Source organism: Lepidochelys kempii, chromosome 14 (genome assembly GCF_965140265.1).
Source record: "Lepidochelys kempii isolate rLepKem1 chromosome 14, rLepKem1.hap2, whole genome shotgun sequence".
In the NCBI taxonomy this organism is placed as follows: domain Eukaryota; kingdom Metazoa; phylum Chordata; order Testudines; family Cheloniidae; genus Lepidochelys; species Lepidochelys kempii.
The window spans coordinates 25,298,603-25,313,263 of record NC_133269.1 but is presented as its reverse complement, the minus strand read 5'-3'; the positions used below and the strand labels follow the sequence as shown (position 1 = coordinate 25,313,263).

The 14,661-nt window shown below is 46.9% G+C and overlaps 1 protein-coding gene across 1 annotated transcript in view; it reads right to left on the bottom strand.

Moving 5' to 3' along the window:
- Window positions 1-357: 357 nt before the first annotated feature.
- Window positions 358-14,661, bottom strand: part of SHISA6 (shisa family member 6) — a 392,736-nt gene continuing 378,432 nt past the window's right edge. Inside the window, exon 6 of the mRNA XM_073310637.1 lies at window positions 358-4,521. Within this exon, the coding sequence (XP_073166738.1) occupies window positions 3,968-4,521 (554 nt within the window). The 3' untranslated portion in view covers window positions 358-3,967. The remainder of the gene's footprint in view (window positions 4,522-14,661) is intronic.

The following is a 14,661-nucleotide window of genomic DNA, read 5'->3' as shown; positions in this document are numbered from 1 at the left end:
CTAGTTACCTGCCTATCATGCCACACAAGGCAAGTCACACAACAGAGCGGTGTCCAGAAGAGATATGCATTATCCAGTGCAAGAAGCATTCTCAAGAGAAACTGCCAAACCTTGCTTTGATGGTGACTGCTTCCCTGAAGAGAGTGTGCATTGAAGCGTCTGTTGATTGCTCCTGTGGGATAGATCAGCTTCACCCAGCTGCATGGGTGAAAGAGACAGGGAGAGAGGGGCCAGAATTTCTTTGGAAGATTATTGCCGAAGTAGGACAGGCAGAGGGCCTGCAACCTTTGTGAAACAGAACAGATGAAGCTCTGCAATCAAATGGCCTGGAGCACAACACAGCATCTGTGAAGGAGAAGAGGTTTGGTAGCTACACCTACTCCAGTAGCTCCTTAACTCATGAACTGAAAATGGAAGCAAAGAATGGAGCTCGTGGGAAAAGAGCCATCCAGAGAGCTGTGCTTGGCCATAGAAGAAGAGAGATGAGTGTCCTAACCCTGTGTCTGAGTGTCCCACACTGAGCCCTGCTTCTCCCTACAGATTGCTGGAAACCAGGCCTGTATTTCCTCTCACACTCTGTTTACAGTGGAATGGCTCCTGGTTTACACTGGAGTGAGAAGGGAGTCAGGGTGTGATGTCCTGTGTCTTGAAGCAAGTCCTGGGATTTCCCAGACAGCTGCTGTATCATGTCTTCTACCCAATGTCTACCAAAACCTGATGGGCCAAGAAGCTAGTAGGACTATATAGCCTCAGCCAAGGCACCACCATGGGCACCTTGATTGGTGGATCGCCGGGCTCCACTGATTGGTCAAACCATGCTATTTAAGGCAGGAGGAGGAACAGGAAGTTTGTCTGAGCAGCAAGGCGATTTCCTGTTGTGGCTGCATTGGCCCCTACTTGTGCCTGCCTCCTGCACCCAACCCTATTCCTGCTCCACTCCTGCCTCATGGCTGCCTTTGCTCCTGTTCCCACCATGCTTCTGTTCTGTGCTTGATTCTTGCCTCTCCTCCAGTTCCTACCCTTGTGCCTCACCGCCAATCATCAGTTACCATTCTTGGCTCCTTCCCTGGCTCCTTCCCTTGGCTCCCTTCTGACTCTGGCTTTACCCTTGGCTCAGACATTTGGAATCTAACCTTGGCTCTGACCTTCAGCTTCAATCCCTGACTCTGGTAACTGGCCATTGACTCTCGTGCTGACTCTCGTCCCATTTCCCCAACCTGGATACCTTCTCCACCCACTAGTCCTGATTCTTGCTCTGACCACTAGGCCAGACTGCCTACATCCTGGTCCATAACGCAGAGCTCCACAGACTCTGTGGTCAGCGCCTCCCTATCAAAGATGGCGGCAGCTGCAAACAGCTCCATTCAGTTCGGAATTAGCCCTCGCCCTCAAGACATGGGGAATCGGGGTGAAAGCTCAGGGGCATGGCTGTTTCTGAGAAGTGTCCACATCTGAGGGGCTGGGACTGGGCTGAGGAGGTGGGAGGGGAGCGTCAGTGGAGAGAAAGGAGCGAGGAGCTGCTCAGAGTGGCTGTTCTTCTGTCCCCTGAGGGGGCCATGGCAGAACGCTATACAAGCAGGGAGAGGACACGGCCCAGGGAGGTTTTAGCCCTGAGGGAACATAATACAGGCACCTAGACCAGGGTGACCCTTGGTTGTTCCATCCCAGCACAGTTTCTGTCAAACAAAGCCCTGTACTCCTTGTCACTTGACTCCCTTCCCAACGTACTGAGCCCTGGGACCTAGAGACTGGGTCAAGCACAGCCCAGATTGGGGCAGGCAATGCCAGGGCCCTTGAGCATTGCAGCATGATTAATGTCAAATGGGAACAGGCTCCTCACTAAGGTCTGCCTTTAACAGCCTACCCAAGGAGAACACCTTCCCACTGCCAGCCTGGCACCACGGGACCCAGAGTGCCTCAGAATTAGCCCGGGGCTGGGATTGGAGCCCAGACAGAGCCTGGGAGCATCTCACACCATATGCCGCTCTGCAGGGTGGGAGCCAAAGCAGCGTTAGGAGGGGTGAGATAAGTGGGGGGGGGGAGGGGAGAGACTCGCTAAGGGGAGTGTGGGGGAGGGGCCAGTTACAGGGTATGTGGTGGAGGGGCAGAGAAAGGGACTAGTTAAAGTGAGTAGGAGAGGGGCCATTTAAGGGGAGTGTGGGGGAGGGGCAAAACCAGCTAGTTATAGGATATAAGTAGGGGGCATTTAAGGGGTATGAGGGTTATGAGGAGGAGCAGCAGTTACTGAGTATGTGGGGCTAGTTAAAATGAATAGGAAAGAGACCAGTTACAGGGTCTGTGGGGGAGGGGCAGAGAGGGGCCATTTAAGGGGAGTGTGGGGGAGGTGCAAAGACAGCTGTTACAGGGTAAGAGAGGAGGGGCCATTTATGAGGTATGGGGGGAGGGGCAAAGAGATGGGCCAGTTAAATTAGCAATTATGTGTATTTAAAATCTGAAGTCATTCATGATCTTATCCAGGCAGGGGGCTCCATTCTGCCAGTTGGGAAAACAACATATGCTTATGTGATGGGAACTGAATATGCGACATAATGAGCAACTGTTGAAGGGTCATTAACATGGCCACGGATGCCATCACTTGGAGTGGGATGCTGACCTGCCTTTCGCAAGCTCTGAGATTCCTCTCAGTGCACAGAGGTATGTCCCAGTTTGAATTAGTTCTACAGAACGTAAGTACAGACTGAAATACAAAACACCTCACAAATTTTGGACCCATGAGTCTATTTTTGAAGGAATTTACAAATACTCTGTATCTAATTAGCATTATACATCAGATATACAACATGCCCATTTAGTATAAATATGTTGGATATATAATTTATGCACATGAAATGTAACTGTCTGCTCAGACGATGACTGGAAAATATCCATCTAGTTTTGGGTTAATAGACAAACTTTTCTGTCTGTATCTGTTCAAACAGATTTAGCAGAGGGTTTGCCATTCCTCTGAAATGGTGAGTCCTCAGTTGTCGCTGAGAGGAATAATTAGGCTCAGAAACAGAGGTGAGGAATTGGACTGGGATGAGATGTTAATAGGATGGTGAAATCATGGCTCCAGTGAAGTCAATGGGAGTTTTACTATTTCAACAGAGCCAGTGTTTCACCCAAAGTGCTTTTTAGCAATGTAATGATGGGTGAGTTTTGGTGCCTCTGGCACCACGTTGGCAAGAAGCTGAACCAATGAAATCCCACCCATTTTCTATTTACAGACTGCAGAAATTAGGATGAGTGCAGAAAGGTCCTAACGAGCATTTCAGCATAATTGTGCTTATTGACACGTCAATCCCACTACTTCCTACACTGAGAGAGCAGGCAAGTTGTAGGCACTATTATATTTCTGTTTTATGAGTATATTTAATATAAACAAGACTTCATTTATCAGCTAGGCTAACTGTGTCACTAGATCTGACAGTCCTCTAGTAAGCTTTGACTTTTAAATCAGGAAGAACAACAGCTACTTGGGGGACATCCTAGCATCTAATGCTTGACTGTGACTATTAGCAGTCAAGGGCAATATAAGTAGTCACTGAAAAATTCAGTACTGGCCAAAAAGGCTGGTGTGAGAGATGGTGACAGGGCCCCACCCTGCCAGGCTAGGATGCTGCAAACATACCGTGGGCTCTGTGAGACTTGGCGCAATTTGAAGTTTAAAAATCCTAAATTCATAAAAACAAGTGAGTTACAGCAGATAAGCCCTTGGAAGGTGCTGCCTGCTGCTATGGCTTTCTTTGACAGAAACTGGCGCATGTTGGGGATTCTCTCCAATTGCCCATTTTTTCTTCTTATGTCAACAATATGAAAATGGTTTTAAAAACAATGCAGATGTGACTGTCAGAAAAGTCTTTTCGGACACTCAGTTAGAGGTTATCTTGGCCTGTAAGGCCACTGCAGTTTGGGGTCCTGGGGTCACACCAGTCCTTACTGATTATCCACAATGCACAGTGTCATATTAAACAGTCACCTCTGTTTTGCTTGCTGTGCGGTAATGGTGGTGGTGTCCTGGGATATAATGCAGTTGTTCCACTGTGTTGTGCCGTCGGGAGGCGAATGCTTGGCGCTTGGCGGAAGTTTGGTTCATACATAAGGTATTGTACAAGTTATTTGAGGCACTGGGATGGGAGTGCATCTTTGTCATCCTGTAGCGATCCAAGACAGGCGTAGAAACAAAGACATCTGTGTGTGACAATGCGCGCGACATGGACTGGTCTGCAAAACCTGTGCGCTCCGGAGAGAGCAGGGGGTCTTGGGAATGGAGGCGCTCTGCAGACAAAAGCTGTTCATCAGAGAGGATCCGTTCATAGGACATGCTGAACTCCTCGGGCAGGACCCTCTCAGGGGACAGCACCCTGTCCTGGGACATAGCCCGTATGGGTCGGCGGGGCCGTTCTCTGTGGTTGGTCTGTTTCTGAGACATTTGGATGACATTGAGAGGGAGGGTCCCTCGTGCTGCCAGATCAGGAAGGTGTCTCCTCTTCATGTAATATTCATCAGCTTCTTTGTCAGCTGGGAGGGGAAAAGAAGGGGAAACAGTGTTAGGAACAGCCGAGGGTGTGGTCACAGGAGGGAGAGCAGGGATGGTGTACAGAGAACAGCGCTCTGGAACAACGCCCCCTGGTGCACTAGATAATGTCTGAGGCAGCACAAACATGGAGACCCATCAGGACTTTTGTCTTATCCTTCAGACATTTAGGCATTGCCATAGACATCGATAGCACTGTGTTATCAATCATGGAACTCAAGGGTCTATTTGCACTGTGTGAATATGTATGTATTACACATGGATACAGCGTACATCATGTGTATACACACACAGCCATACAGGGACAGTGGGGACATCAGTTCATACATGAGTTACTGTGTGCTATATCACAATTTTAACATGTCACACAATGAACCCCATGTGCTGAGTCCATGTCAAAATATCGTGTGATTTGTAGTATTACCAGGTCACTGAGAATTCGAGCTGGTTGGAAAACAAAATTTCCAGTCTGTGGGAAATTCTGACATTTAGACATTTTCTTTTGTCCCAAATTAGAACAAAAAGCTGAAATTTCCTAATTGAGCTTGAAATAAAAATAATAAAAATTTTGTTTCAGAAACATTGAAACCCCTTGTCATAAACATACAGCTAAGGGTAGCATAAAATCCCTCTTTACCCTGTAAAGGGTTAATTCCTCTTTTACCAGTAAAGAGTTAAGAAGCTCAGATAACCTAATGGGCACCTGACCAAAAGGACCAATAAGGGGAGAAGATACTTTCAAATCTGTGGGGGAAGGTTTTTTGTCTGTGTCTCTCGGAGCTAGCCAGGAAACAGGGCAGGGAAAAATACATCTCCCTAAGCTATATCTGAACTAAGCATCTAGTATTGCAGAAATAGTAAGTAATAGGAAAGAAATGCGTTAGATTATCTTTTGTTTTAGCTTGTGAATTTTCCCTGTGCTAAGAGGGAGATTTATCCCTGTTTTTGTAACTTTAAGTTTTGCTTAGAGGGGAAATCCTCTGTGGTTTTGAGTCTTTTGTTATTCTGTAAAGTACTTACCATCCTGATTTTACAGAGGTGATTCTTTTACCTTGTCTTTAATTAAAGTTCTGTTTCTTTTAAGAACCTGACTGAATTCTCTATTATCCTAACACTCAGGGGTTTGGGTCGGTGATCACTTTGTAACCAATTGATTAGGATATTATTCTCAAGCCTCCCCAGGAAAGGGGATATAAGGGCTTGGGGGGATATTTTGGGGGAACAGGAACTCCAAGTGGTCCTGTCCCTGATCCTTTGTTAAATCACTTGGCGGTGGCAGCCTCCAAGGGCAAAGAGTTTGTGCCTTGGGGAAGGTTTAACCTAAGATGGTAGAAATAAGCTTAGGGGGTCTTTCATGTGGGTCCCCACATCTGTACCCTAGAGTTCAGAGTGGGGAGGGAACCCTGACATGATGGCAGCACGATAGGATCATTTTGAACCAGAGATTATTTTGAACCAGAAATCATTTTGAATCAGAAGCAAACACCTTAGGAATTTTTTTCCTTCTTTTAGCTGCTTGGGGAAAGCAGGAAGTCTTTTTTCTTTTCTCTCTCTTTGCCTGGAGGCAGAAGTGTTAAGTTTTTTTTAACAAAGGTGTTAGCTACAGCCAGGAAACTCACAAGCAGGTTTTTTTCTTTCTTTCTAGCTCTCGGGTTAGGTTAGATTAAACACAAAAAGGCTAGGATGACAGACAGTGACGTCCAAAAGAAATTGGAATTAGCCAGCTTCGAAGCTGGTGAGAAAGAAAAGGAACATAAGACTGATTGAATTAAAACAACTCGAAAAAGAAGCTGCTGAAAGAGAAAAGAAAAACAAAGAGGCTGCCCACAAGAGAGCTATGGAGGCAGAAAAAGCCAGGATGGAGGCAGAAAAAGCCAGGATGGAGGCTTCCCACGAGAGAGCTATGGAGGCCCAGAGGGAGGCCCAGAAGCATGAACTGGAGTTAGAGAGGGCAAGGGCTAAGCAGAATGTACCAGACAACCCTAGCAATCCTTCTCCTGATACCACTTCCCATCCTAGAAAGTTCCCCACCTACAAGGCAGGAGAAGATACCGAGGCCTTCTTAGAAAATTTTGAAAGGGCCTGCCTTGAGTACAGCATCTCTACAGACCAGTACCTGGTAGAGCTGAGGTCGCAGCTCAGTGGATCCTTAGCAGAGGTGGCAGCTGAAATGCCAAAGGAAAACATGAACAGTTATGAACTTTTTTAAAAAAAGGCCAGGATCAGGATGAGGCTAACACCCGAGCATGCCCATCGGCGGTTCAGAGCCCTAAGGTGGAAACCAGACGTGTCATTTACCTGACACGCCTAACACATTGTGAAAAATTGGGATGCCTGGATATCGGGAGCAAGTGTTAAATCTCTGGAGGAGTTGCCCTTCCTAATGCAAATGGAGCAGTTCCTAGAGGGTGTTCCAGAGGAAATAGAAAGGTACATCCTAGATAGGAAACCCAAAACTGTAACTGAGGTGGGGGGAGATTGGAGCCATATGGGTAGAGGTGGCAGAAAAGAAAAAAACTGGTTGCAGTTGGAGCGAATATCAGCAACTCAAAACAAAACCCTGTGACCGGGGGCAACCCAAGGCCCCACCTACATTCCAAGGAAAACCCCAAACACCTTATCGTCCCACCACACCCGTATCCAGCAACCAACCTTGCCCCAGTGACCAGTCAGCTGGGTGATGTTTTAAATGTAATGAGCTGGGACATGTGAAGGCCAACTGCCCCAAGAACCCCAACAGACTGCAGTTCATTACACCAGAGTCACACCAAAGGTCCTCAGGCCCGGATGCCTTTCAGGTGCCCTCAGAGTGAAGGGAAACTGTGAGTGTAGGTGGGAAGAAAGTTACAGCGTGGAGGGACACTGGAGCGCAGGTGTCAGCTATCTATCAATCCTTAGTGGACCCCAAATTCATCAGCCAGGAGGCCCAAGTGATGATTCAACCCTTCATGTCAAAATCTTGTAACTTGCCTACAGCCGAGTTGCCTGTCCAGTACAAGGGCTGGTCAGGAATGTGGACTTTTGTAGTCTCTGATGATTATCCCATTCCCATGCTGCTGGGGGAAGACTTGGCCAATCATGTGAAGCTAGCCAAGAGGGTGCGAATGGTCACCCACAGCCAGGCTAAGCAAGCTGTCACACCTAGCTCTATTCCTGAGACTTCCACCAGGTCCCATCTGTGTTACCAGAAACCCAGAGGGAGGTGGTGGAACCAGATCCCCTGCCAACCACTGCAACAGCTGTAGTGGATCCAGTCCCAGAGACCCAGCCAAAGCCAGTCCCAGAACCGGAACTGGTGAAGCAACCAGCACCAGAACCATTGCCAGCACTGAGTCCAGTGCTTGCAAACCCGTCTATAGCTCCAATACCAGAGGGGACCACTGAGCCTGCACTGGCAGCAGCAGCCCATAACCCTACACAAGAGGCTCAGCCAGAGCCTGAAATACCACACAGTGCACCAGCGGAGAGCGGTTCACCATCAACGGAAACAGCCCCATCACCTGCATCACTTCCAGAGGGACCAAGCCCAGGTCCATAATACAATGAGGAACTGATGTCTCCAGCATCAAGGGAACAGTTCCAGGCCAAACAGGAAGCAAATGAAAGCCTCCAGAGAGCTTGGACGGCGGCACGGAGCAACCCACCGCCTCTCAGCTCTTCTAATCAATCCAGGTTTGTTGTAGAAAGAGGACTTTTATACAAGGAAACTCTTTCTGGTGGACACCAGGAAGACTGGCACTCTCAGAGACAGTTGGTAGTTCCAACTAAGTACCAGGTCAAGCTCTTGAGCTTAGCCCATGATCATCCTAGTGGCCATGCTGGGGTGAACAGGACCAAAGACCATTTGGGGAAGTCCTTCCACTGGGAGGGAATGGGCAAGGATGTTTCTACCTATGTCCGGTCTTGTGAGGTGTGCCAAAGAGTGGGAAAACCCCAAGACCAGGTCAAAGCCCCCCTCCAGCCACTCCCCATCACTGAGATTCCCTTTCAGCGAGTAGCTGTGGATATTCTGGGTCCTTTCCCAAAAAAGACACCCAGAGAAAAGCAATACATACTGACTTTCGTGGATTTTACCACCCGATGGCCGGAAGCAGTAGCTCTAAGAAACACTAGGGCTAAGAGTGTGTGCCAGGCATTAACAGACATTTTTGCCAGGGTAGGTTGGCCCTCCGACATCCTTACAGATTCGGGAACTAATTTCCTGGCCGGGACCATGAAAAGCCTGTGGGAAGCTCATGGGGCGAACCACTTGGTTGCCACCCCTTACCAACATCAAACAAATGGCCTGGTGGAGAAGTTTAATGGAACTTTGGGGGCCATGGTATGTAAATTCGTAAATGAGCATTCCAACGATTGAGACCTAGTATTACAGCAGTTGCTTTTTGTACCACATCTCAGTTTAGGATTTTCACCATTTGAACTTGTGTATGGCCGCGATGTTAAGGGGCCATTACAGTCGGTGAAGCAGCAATGGGAGGGGTTTACGCCTTATCCAGGAACTAACATTCTGGACTTTGTAACCTACCTACAAAACACCCTCTGAACCTCTTTAGCTCTTGCTAGAGAAAACCTACAAGATGCTCAGGAAGAGCAAAAAGCCTGGTATGATGAACATGCCAGAGAGCGTTCCTTCAAAGTAGGGGACCAGGTTATGGTCTTGAAGGCGCTCCAGACCCATAAGATGGAAGCATCGTGGGAAGGGCTATTCATGGTCCAAGAGCACCTGGGAGCTGTTAACTTTCTCATAGCATCCCCCACCTCAACCCTAAAGCCTAAGGTGTACCATGTTAATCCTCTAAAGCCCTTTTATTCCAGAGATTTAAAGGTTTGTCAGTTTACAGCTCAGGGAGGAGATGACGCTGAGTGGCCTGAAGATGTCTATTATGAAGGGAAAAGTGATGGTGGTGTAGAAGAGGTGAACCTCTCCAAGACCCTTGGACGTATGCAACGACATCAGATCCAGGAGCTGTGCGCCAGCTTCGCGCTGATGTTCTCAGCCGCCCCAGGACGAACCGAACTAGCATATCACTCCATTGACACAGGTAATGCTCACCCAATTAGAGCCCAACCTTACCGGGTGTCTCCTTAAGCTAAAACTGCTATAGAATGGGAGATCCAGGATATATGGGTGTAATCTGCCCCTCTGACAGTGCATGGGCATCTCCAGTGGTTCTAGTTCCCAAACCAGATGGGGAGATACGTTTTTGCATGGACTACCGTAAGCTAAATGCTGTAACTCATCCAGACAACTATCCAGTGCCACGCACAGATGAACTATTGGAGAAACTGGGACGTGCCCAGTTCATCTCTACCTTAGACTTAACCAAGGGGTACTGGCAAGTACCGCTAGATGAACCCGCCAAGAAAAGGTCAGCCTTCATCACCCATGCAGTGCTGTATGAATTTAATGTGCTCCTTTTCGGGCTGCGAAATGCACCTGCCACCTTCCAAAAACTTGTAGATGGTCTCCTAGTGGGATTGGGAGAATCTGCAGTCACCTACCTTGATGATGTGGCCATCTTTTCTGATTCATGGGCAGAACACCTGGAACATCTACAAAAAGTCTTCGAGCGCATCAGGGAGGCAGGACTAACTGTTAAGGCTAAAAAGTGTCAAATAGGCCTAAACAGAGTGACTTACCTTGGACACCAGATGGGTCAAGGAACTATCAACCCCCTACAGGCCAAAGTGGATGCTATCCAAAAGTGGCCTGTCCCAGAGTCAAAGAAACAGGTCCAATCCTTCTTAGGCTTGGCTGGATATTACAGGGGATATGTACCGCACTACAGCCAAATCGCCGCCCCACTGACAGACCTAACCAAAAAGAAACAGCCAAATGCAGTTCAGTGGACTGCAGCGTGTCAGAAGGCCTTTCACCAGCTTAAAGTGACGCTCATATCTGACCCTGTGCTAAAGGCCCCAGACTTTGACAAACCGTTCCTAGTAACCACAGATGTGTCTGAGCGTGGTGTGGGAGCAGTTTTAATGCAGGAAGGACCGGATCAGGAATTCCATCCTGTCATGTTTCTCAGCAAAAAACTGTCTGAGCGGGAAAGCCACTGGTCACTCAGCAAAAAGGAATGTTACGCTATTGTATATGCGCTGGAGAAGCTACGCCCATACGTTTGGGGACGGCATTTCCACCCTCAAACCGACCATGCTGTGCTAAAGTGGCTTCATACCGTCAAGGACAACAACAAAAAACTCCTTCGATGGAGTTTAGCTCTCCAAGATTTTGATTTTGAAATACAACACATTTCAGGAGCTTCTAACAAAGTGGCTGATGCACTCTCCCATGAACGTTTCCCAGAATCAACTGGTTAAAATCGTCCTTGAAATGTGGAAAATATTGTTAGCTTTTACATAATCAGTAGCATGTCTACAGGTGCATGTGTCTTATTAATTCGGTTTTCTCCTAGAGCTCCAGGAAGAAATTATAGCCAGTGTGGAGTAGGCTGTCCAGCCCTGCCTATGATTTGGGTGGGGGTGTGTGTCATAAACATACAGCTAAGGGTAGCATAAAATCCATCTTTACCCTGTAAAGAGTTAATTCCTATTTTACCAGTAAAGGGTTAAAAAGCTCAGATAACCTAATGGGCACCTGACCAAAAGGACCAATAAGGGGAGAAGATACTTTCAAATCTGTGGGGAAAGGTTTTTTGTCTGTGTCTCTCGGAGCCAGCCAGGAAACAGGGCAGGGAAAAATACATCTCCCTAAGCTATTTCTGAACTAATATCTGAACTAATTGCAGAAATAGTAAGTAATAGGAAAGAAATGCGTTAGATTATCTTTTGTTTTAGCTTGTGAATTTTCCCTGTGCTAAGAGGGAGGTTTATCCCTGTTTTTTGTAACTTTAAGTTTTGCTTAGAGGGGAAATCCTCTGTGGTTTTGAGTCTTTTGTTATTCTGCAAAGTACTTACCATCCTAATTTTACAGAGGTGATTATTTTAACTTTTCTTTAATTAATTTATTTTAAGAACCTGACTGAATTCTCTAGTATCCTAAGACCCAGTGGTTTGGGTCAGTGATCACTTTGTAACCGATTGATTAGGATATTATTCTCAAGCCTCCCCAGGAAAGGAGGTGTAAGGGCTTGGGGGGATATTTTGGGGGAATAGGAACTCCAAGTGGTCTTGTCCCTGATTCTTTGTTAAATCACTTGGTGGTGGCAGTGTACCCTCCAAGGGCAAAGAGTTTGTGCCTTGGGGAAGTTTTAACCTAAGCTGGTAGAAATAAGCTTAGGGGGTCTTTCATGTGGGTCCCCACATCTGTACCCTAGAGTTCAGATTGGGGAGGGAACCCTGACATACCCTTAGAAACATTTCACTTCGAAGGTTGAGATGTTTCCTTTCAACAGTATCATTCTGACTTTTATATTATATATTATATTATATTTTATATTTATTAAAGTGATTTTGTTGTTTGTCAGTGACTGGCCATGAATGTTCTGTGGATGCTGGTTTCAATCAGAGTCGCCCTCTCTGTATTTTTTCAAAAAACCTTTTTTTTTTTTGTAAATTCAGCTGCGAACTCACTCTGAGGGGCATGGGGTGCTCTTGTGGGACACTGTACTTTCTGTTTGGTGTTTAGTTTCCTAAGGGAACTGGACATCAGTGCAGAAATATGAGGTCCATCCCAAAGTCTCTGAGAAGCTCAGGGAAACAGAGACTGACATACAAACCATTCCGCTCTGTGTGCTGCAGTTTGTTCCATGAAAAGTGCACTGGTCTGCCTGTTGTTCTTCTGTCTTAGATGATCTGTTACAGAAATGGGGACTCAGCACATCCCCTCCCTTTTGTTGGATTTTAAGCCACATAAGGCTTGGAGTGGAGGTACACTGGCCTTGAGATCTCTGTCTGACTCATTGGTACCACCACAATACCTGACTCTGAGCAAGCAGAACCACCTGCTAAAACTAGGTTACAGCCTGAAGAAACAATCCCACAATTATTCAAAGGAAGCAGTTTTTGTGGCACCTTCTGGATCTTACCTTCGCCCTAATCCTGGGGAAATATGACCACTTGTTTAGACCTATGCAATGTCTTTGGCTCTCGAACACTGGCCTGCTTGCATACTGCCATGGTGGCCTTATGTTAATACATATCGCAGAGGTGTGAATAAGGGAGCATCTAGTCTTATTGCACACCGTGCCCTCTCAAAGCTAACAGCAGATTTCAATGTAAGTCTTGTGTCAATGGGCTGGGGGACTGTTTAAAGGCCAGGATTAAGGATCAGTAAATTGTCTCCTCTGCATGCCTTTCACTGCAAGGCTTTCAGTGACTATGCTACAGCGTGTCCAGAAACACCCAACACAACCAGGCCAGTGGGCTCCCAACCCCCCAGGACTTGTCAGCAATCTTCACCCCAGAATGAACACATTCAGCACCCCTGACATGCAGTCACATCTGCCGTGGAAGGCAGCATTTCACTAGCTCTCAACATGCTGCAAGAGTGTGTGTGTGTGGGGTGGTGACTGTGTCCACAGACATTGAGGTGAATGCCTGTGCAATCTTTGTCCATGCAGAACAGACAGGTTAATCAAAATGAACCTCTCCTGCAACTGCATGGGACAGAGATTAGCTGTCCGGGAAGCAAGGGCTGAGAAGTGCATGCAGGAATATCAGTCCTTTGCTATGTCCCTTTCCCTAGCTTTCTTGGATGGCAAAAGCTTGTCAGTGAATTGCTTTGTGAAGGCTGCACACCTGAGAATATGTTAAGGACAATACAAAACACTGGTTTGTCCAGCCTCTTATTCTCACTGAGGCTGAACGAGAGCATATTAAAGAGAACAGTAGGGGTGGGGGGAGAAAAGCTTCATCTAGTGGAAGCCTCTTTTCATCTTCAAATGATTGAAAGAGCAAAACTGCTCACAGGCCAGTCAAAGCAGTCTCAAGGTGAGCAAGGCAAGTGGGGCACAACAGAGATGCCTTTGAATCTATCTTGGCTAAGGGGGCAACTACACAGAAACACAACCCAAACACTCCCTCTCTGTCTGATACAGTCACAAAAATGTAAGGCTGAAATGCCCTTGTGGAAGAGATATGAAGTCAGTAGTAAAAATATTGCAGCAATGCCAGAAGGTATGGCCCCTGAAGTGTCTATGGGATGGAAGAAACGAGGAGAAGCTTGACAGAAGCCTGGCTGATTCTCCCCACTAGATAGTCTATTTCCTTAGAGAATACCAGCCCTCCCACTTGACCCAGCTGCCTGATTGTGATCACTGTCAGCAGAAGCCCACTAGACACACGAACAGTTAAACAACAGCAGCTTGAGACCATGGGCCAAAGGCCTGATGTGAGACTTAAGCAGTCCCTGGGCCAGTCTTCTGTACAGGGGTGACTGTCACTGAGTAATCACTAACACTGGCTTCCACTCTGTCCTGACCCACATTCTCAGTACCAAGGGTGGGGAAGCCTCTGATTTCTACTATGCCTATATTGCACCATGCTCCTGAGTGTGTTGTCAGCTGCAGGGATTGAATCTAGGGCCTCTGAATCTCCAAGCCTGAGCCACTACTACTTGAGCTACAGGGCCCAAGACCACAGCAACCTCATCCCCCTTTATATGTGGCCCAGCCACTAGACAGGGATGGAGCACTGCATGGATAGGGTATGGGTTATACCTACATTTCTGTCTCTATCACCTTGTTCTGTATTTTCAGGATTTCGTTCTAGATAGTACTTTGGGAGACATTTTGTGTCTCTCTGACTAAACTATTATTTGAAAAAAGCAACAGTTGCAAGCGTGTGTTAGTGGAGTTCAGCTTGTGACACTGCACCCCATATTCGTCACAGTGATATTAGTATAAGATTATGACATAATTCTGATGTATTTTATGCAAGGTAGGTCATGTAAGATATCATTGAAAAGGTTATGATTTACTGAATATAATTATCCTATCTGTATGCATGTATCATTTTTGTATCTGAACGTCGGAACAGTGACTATATATCTTTATGACAAATGTGTTTACATCTGGGGAATGCCCATTAGGCAGAATGCACCCAGTCTAGATGACTGGCTGGGAAGGGCCATTAGAGAAAACAATAGGCCTTAGAAGAAGTTTATCTCCCACCAGGAAGGTCTGGGGTAGGGTGTGGGGGAGCTTCCTAAGGACGCTACA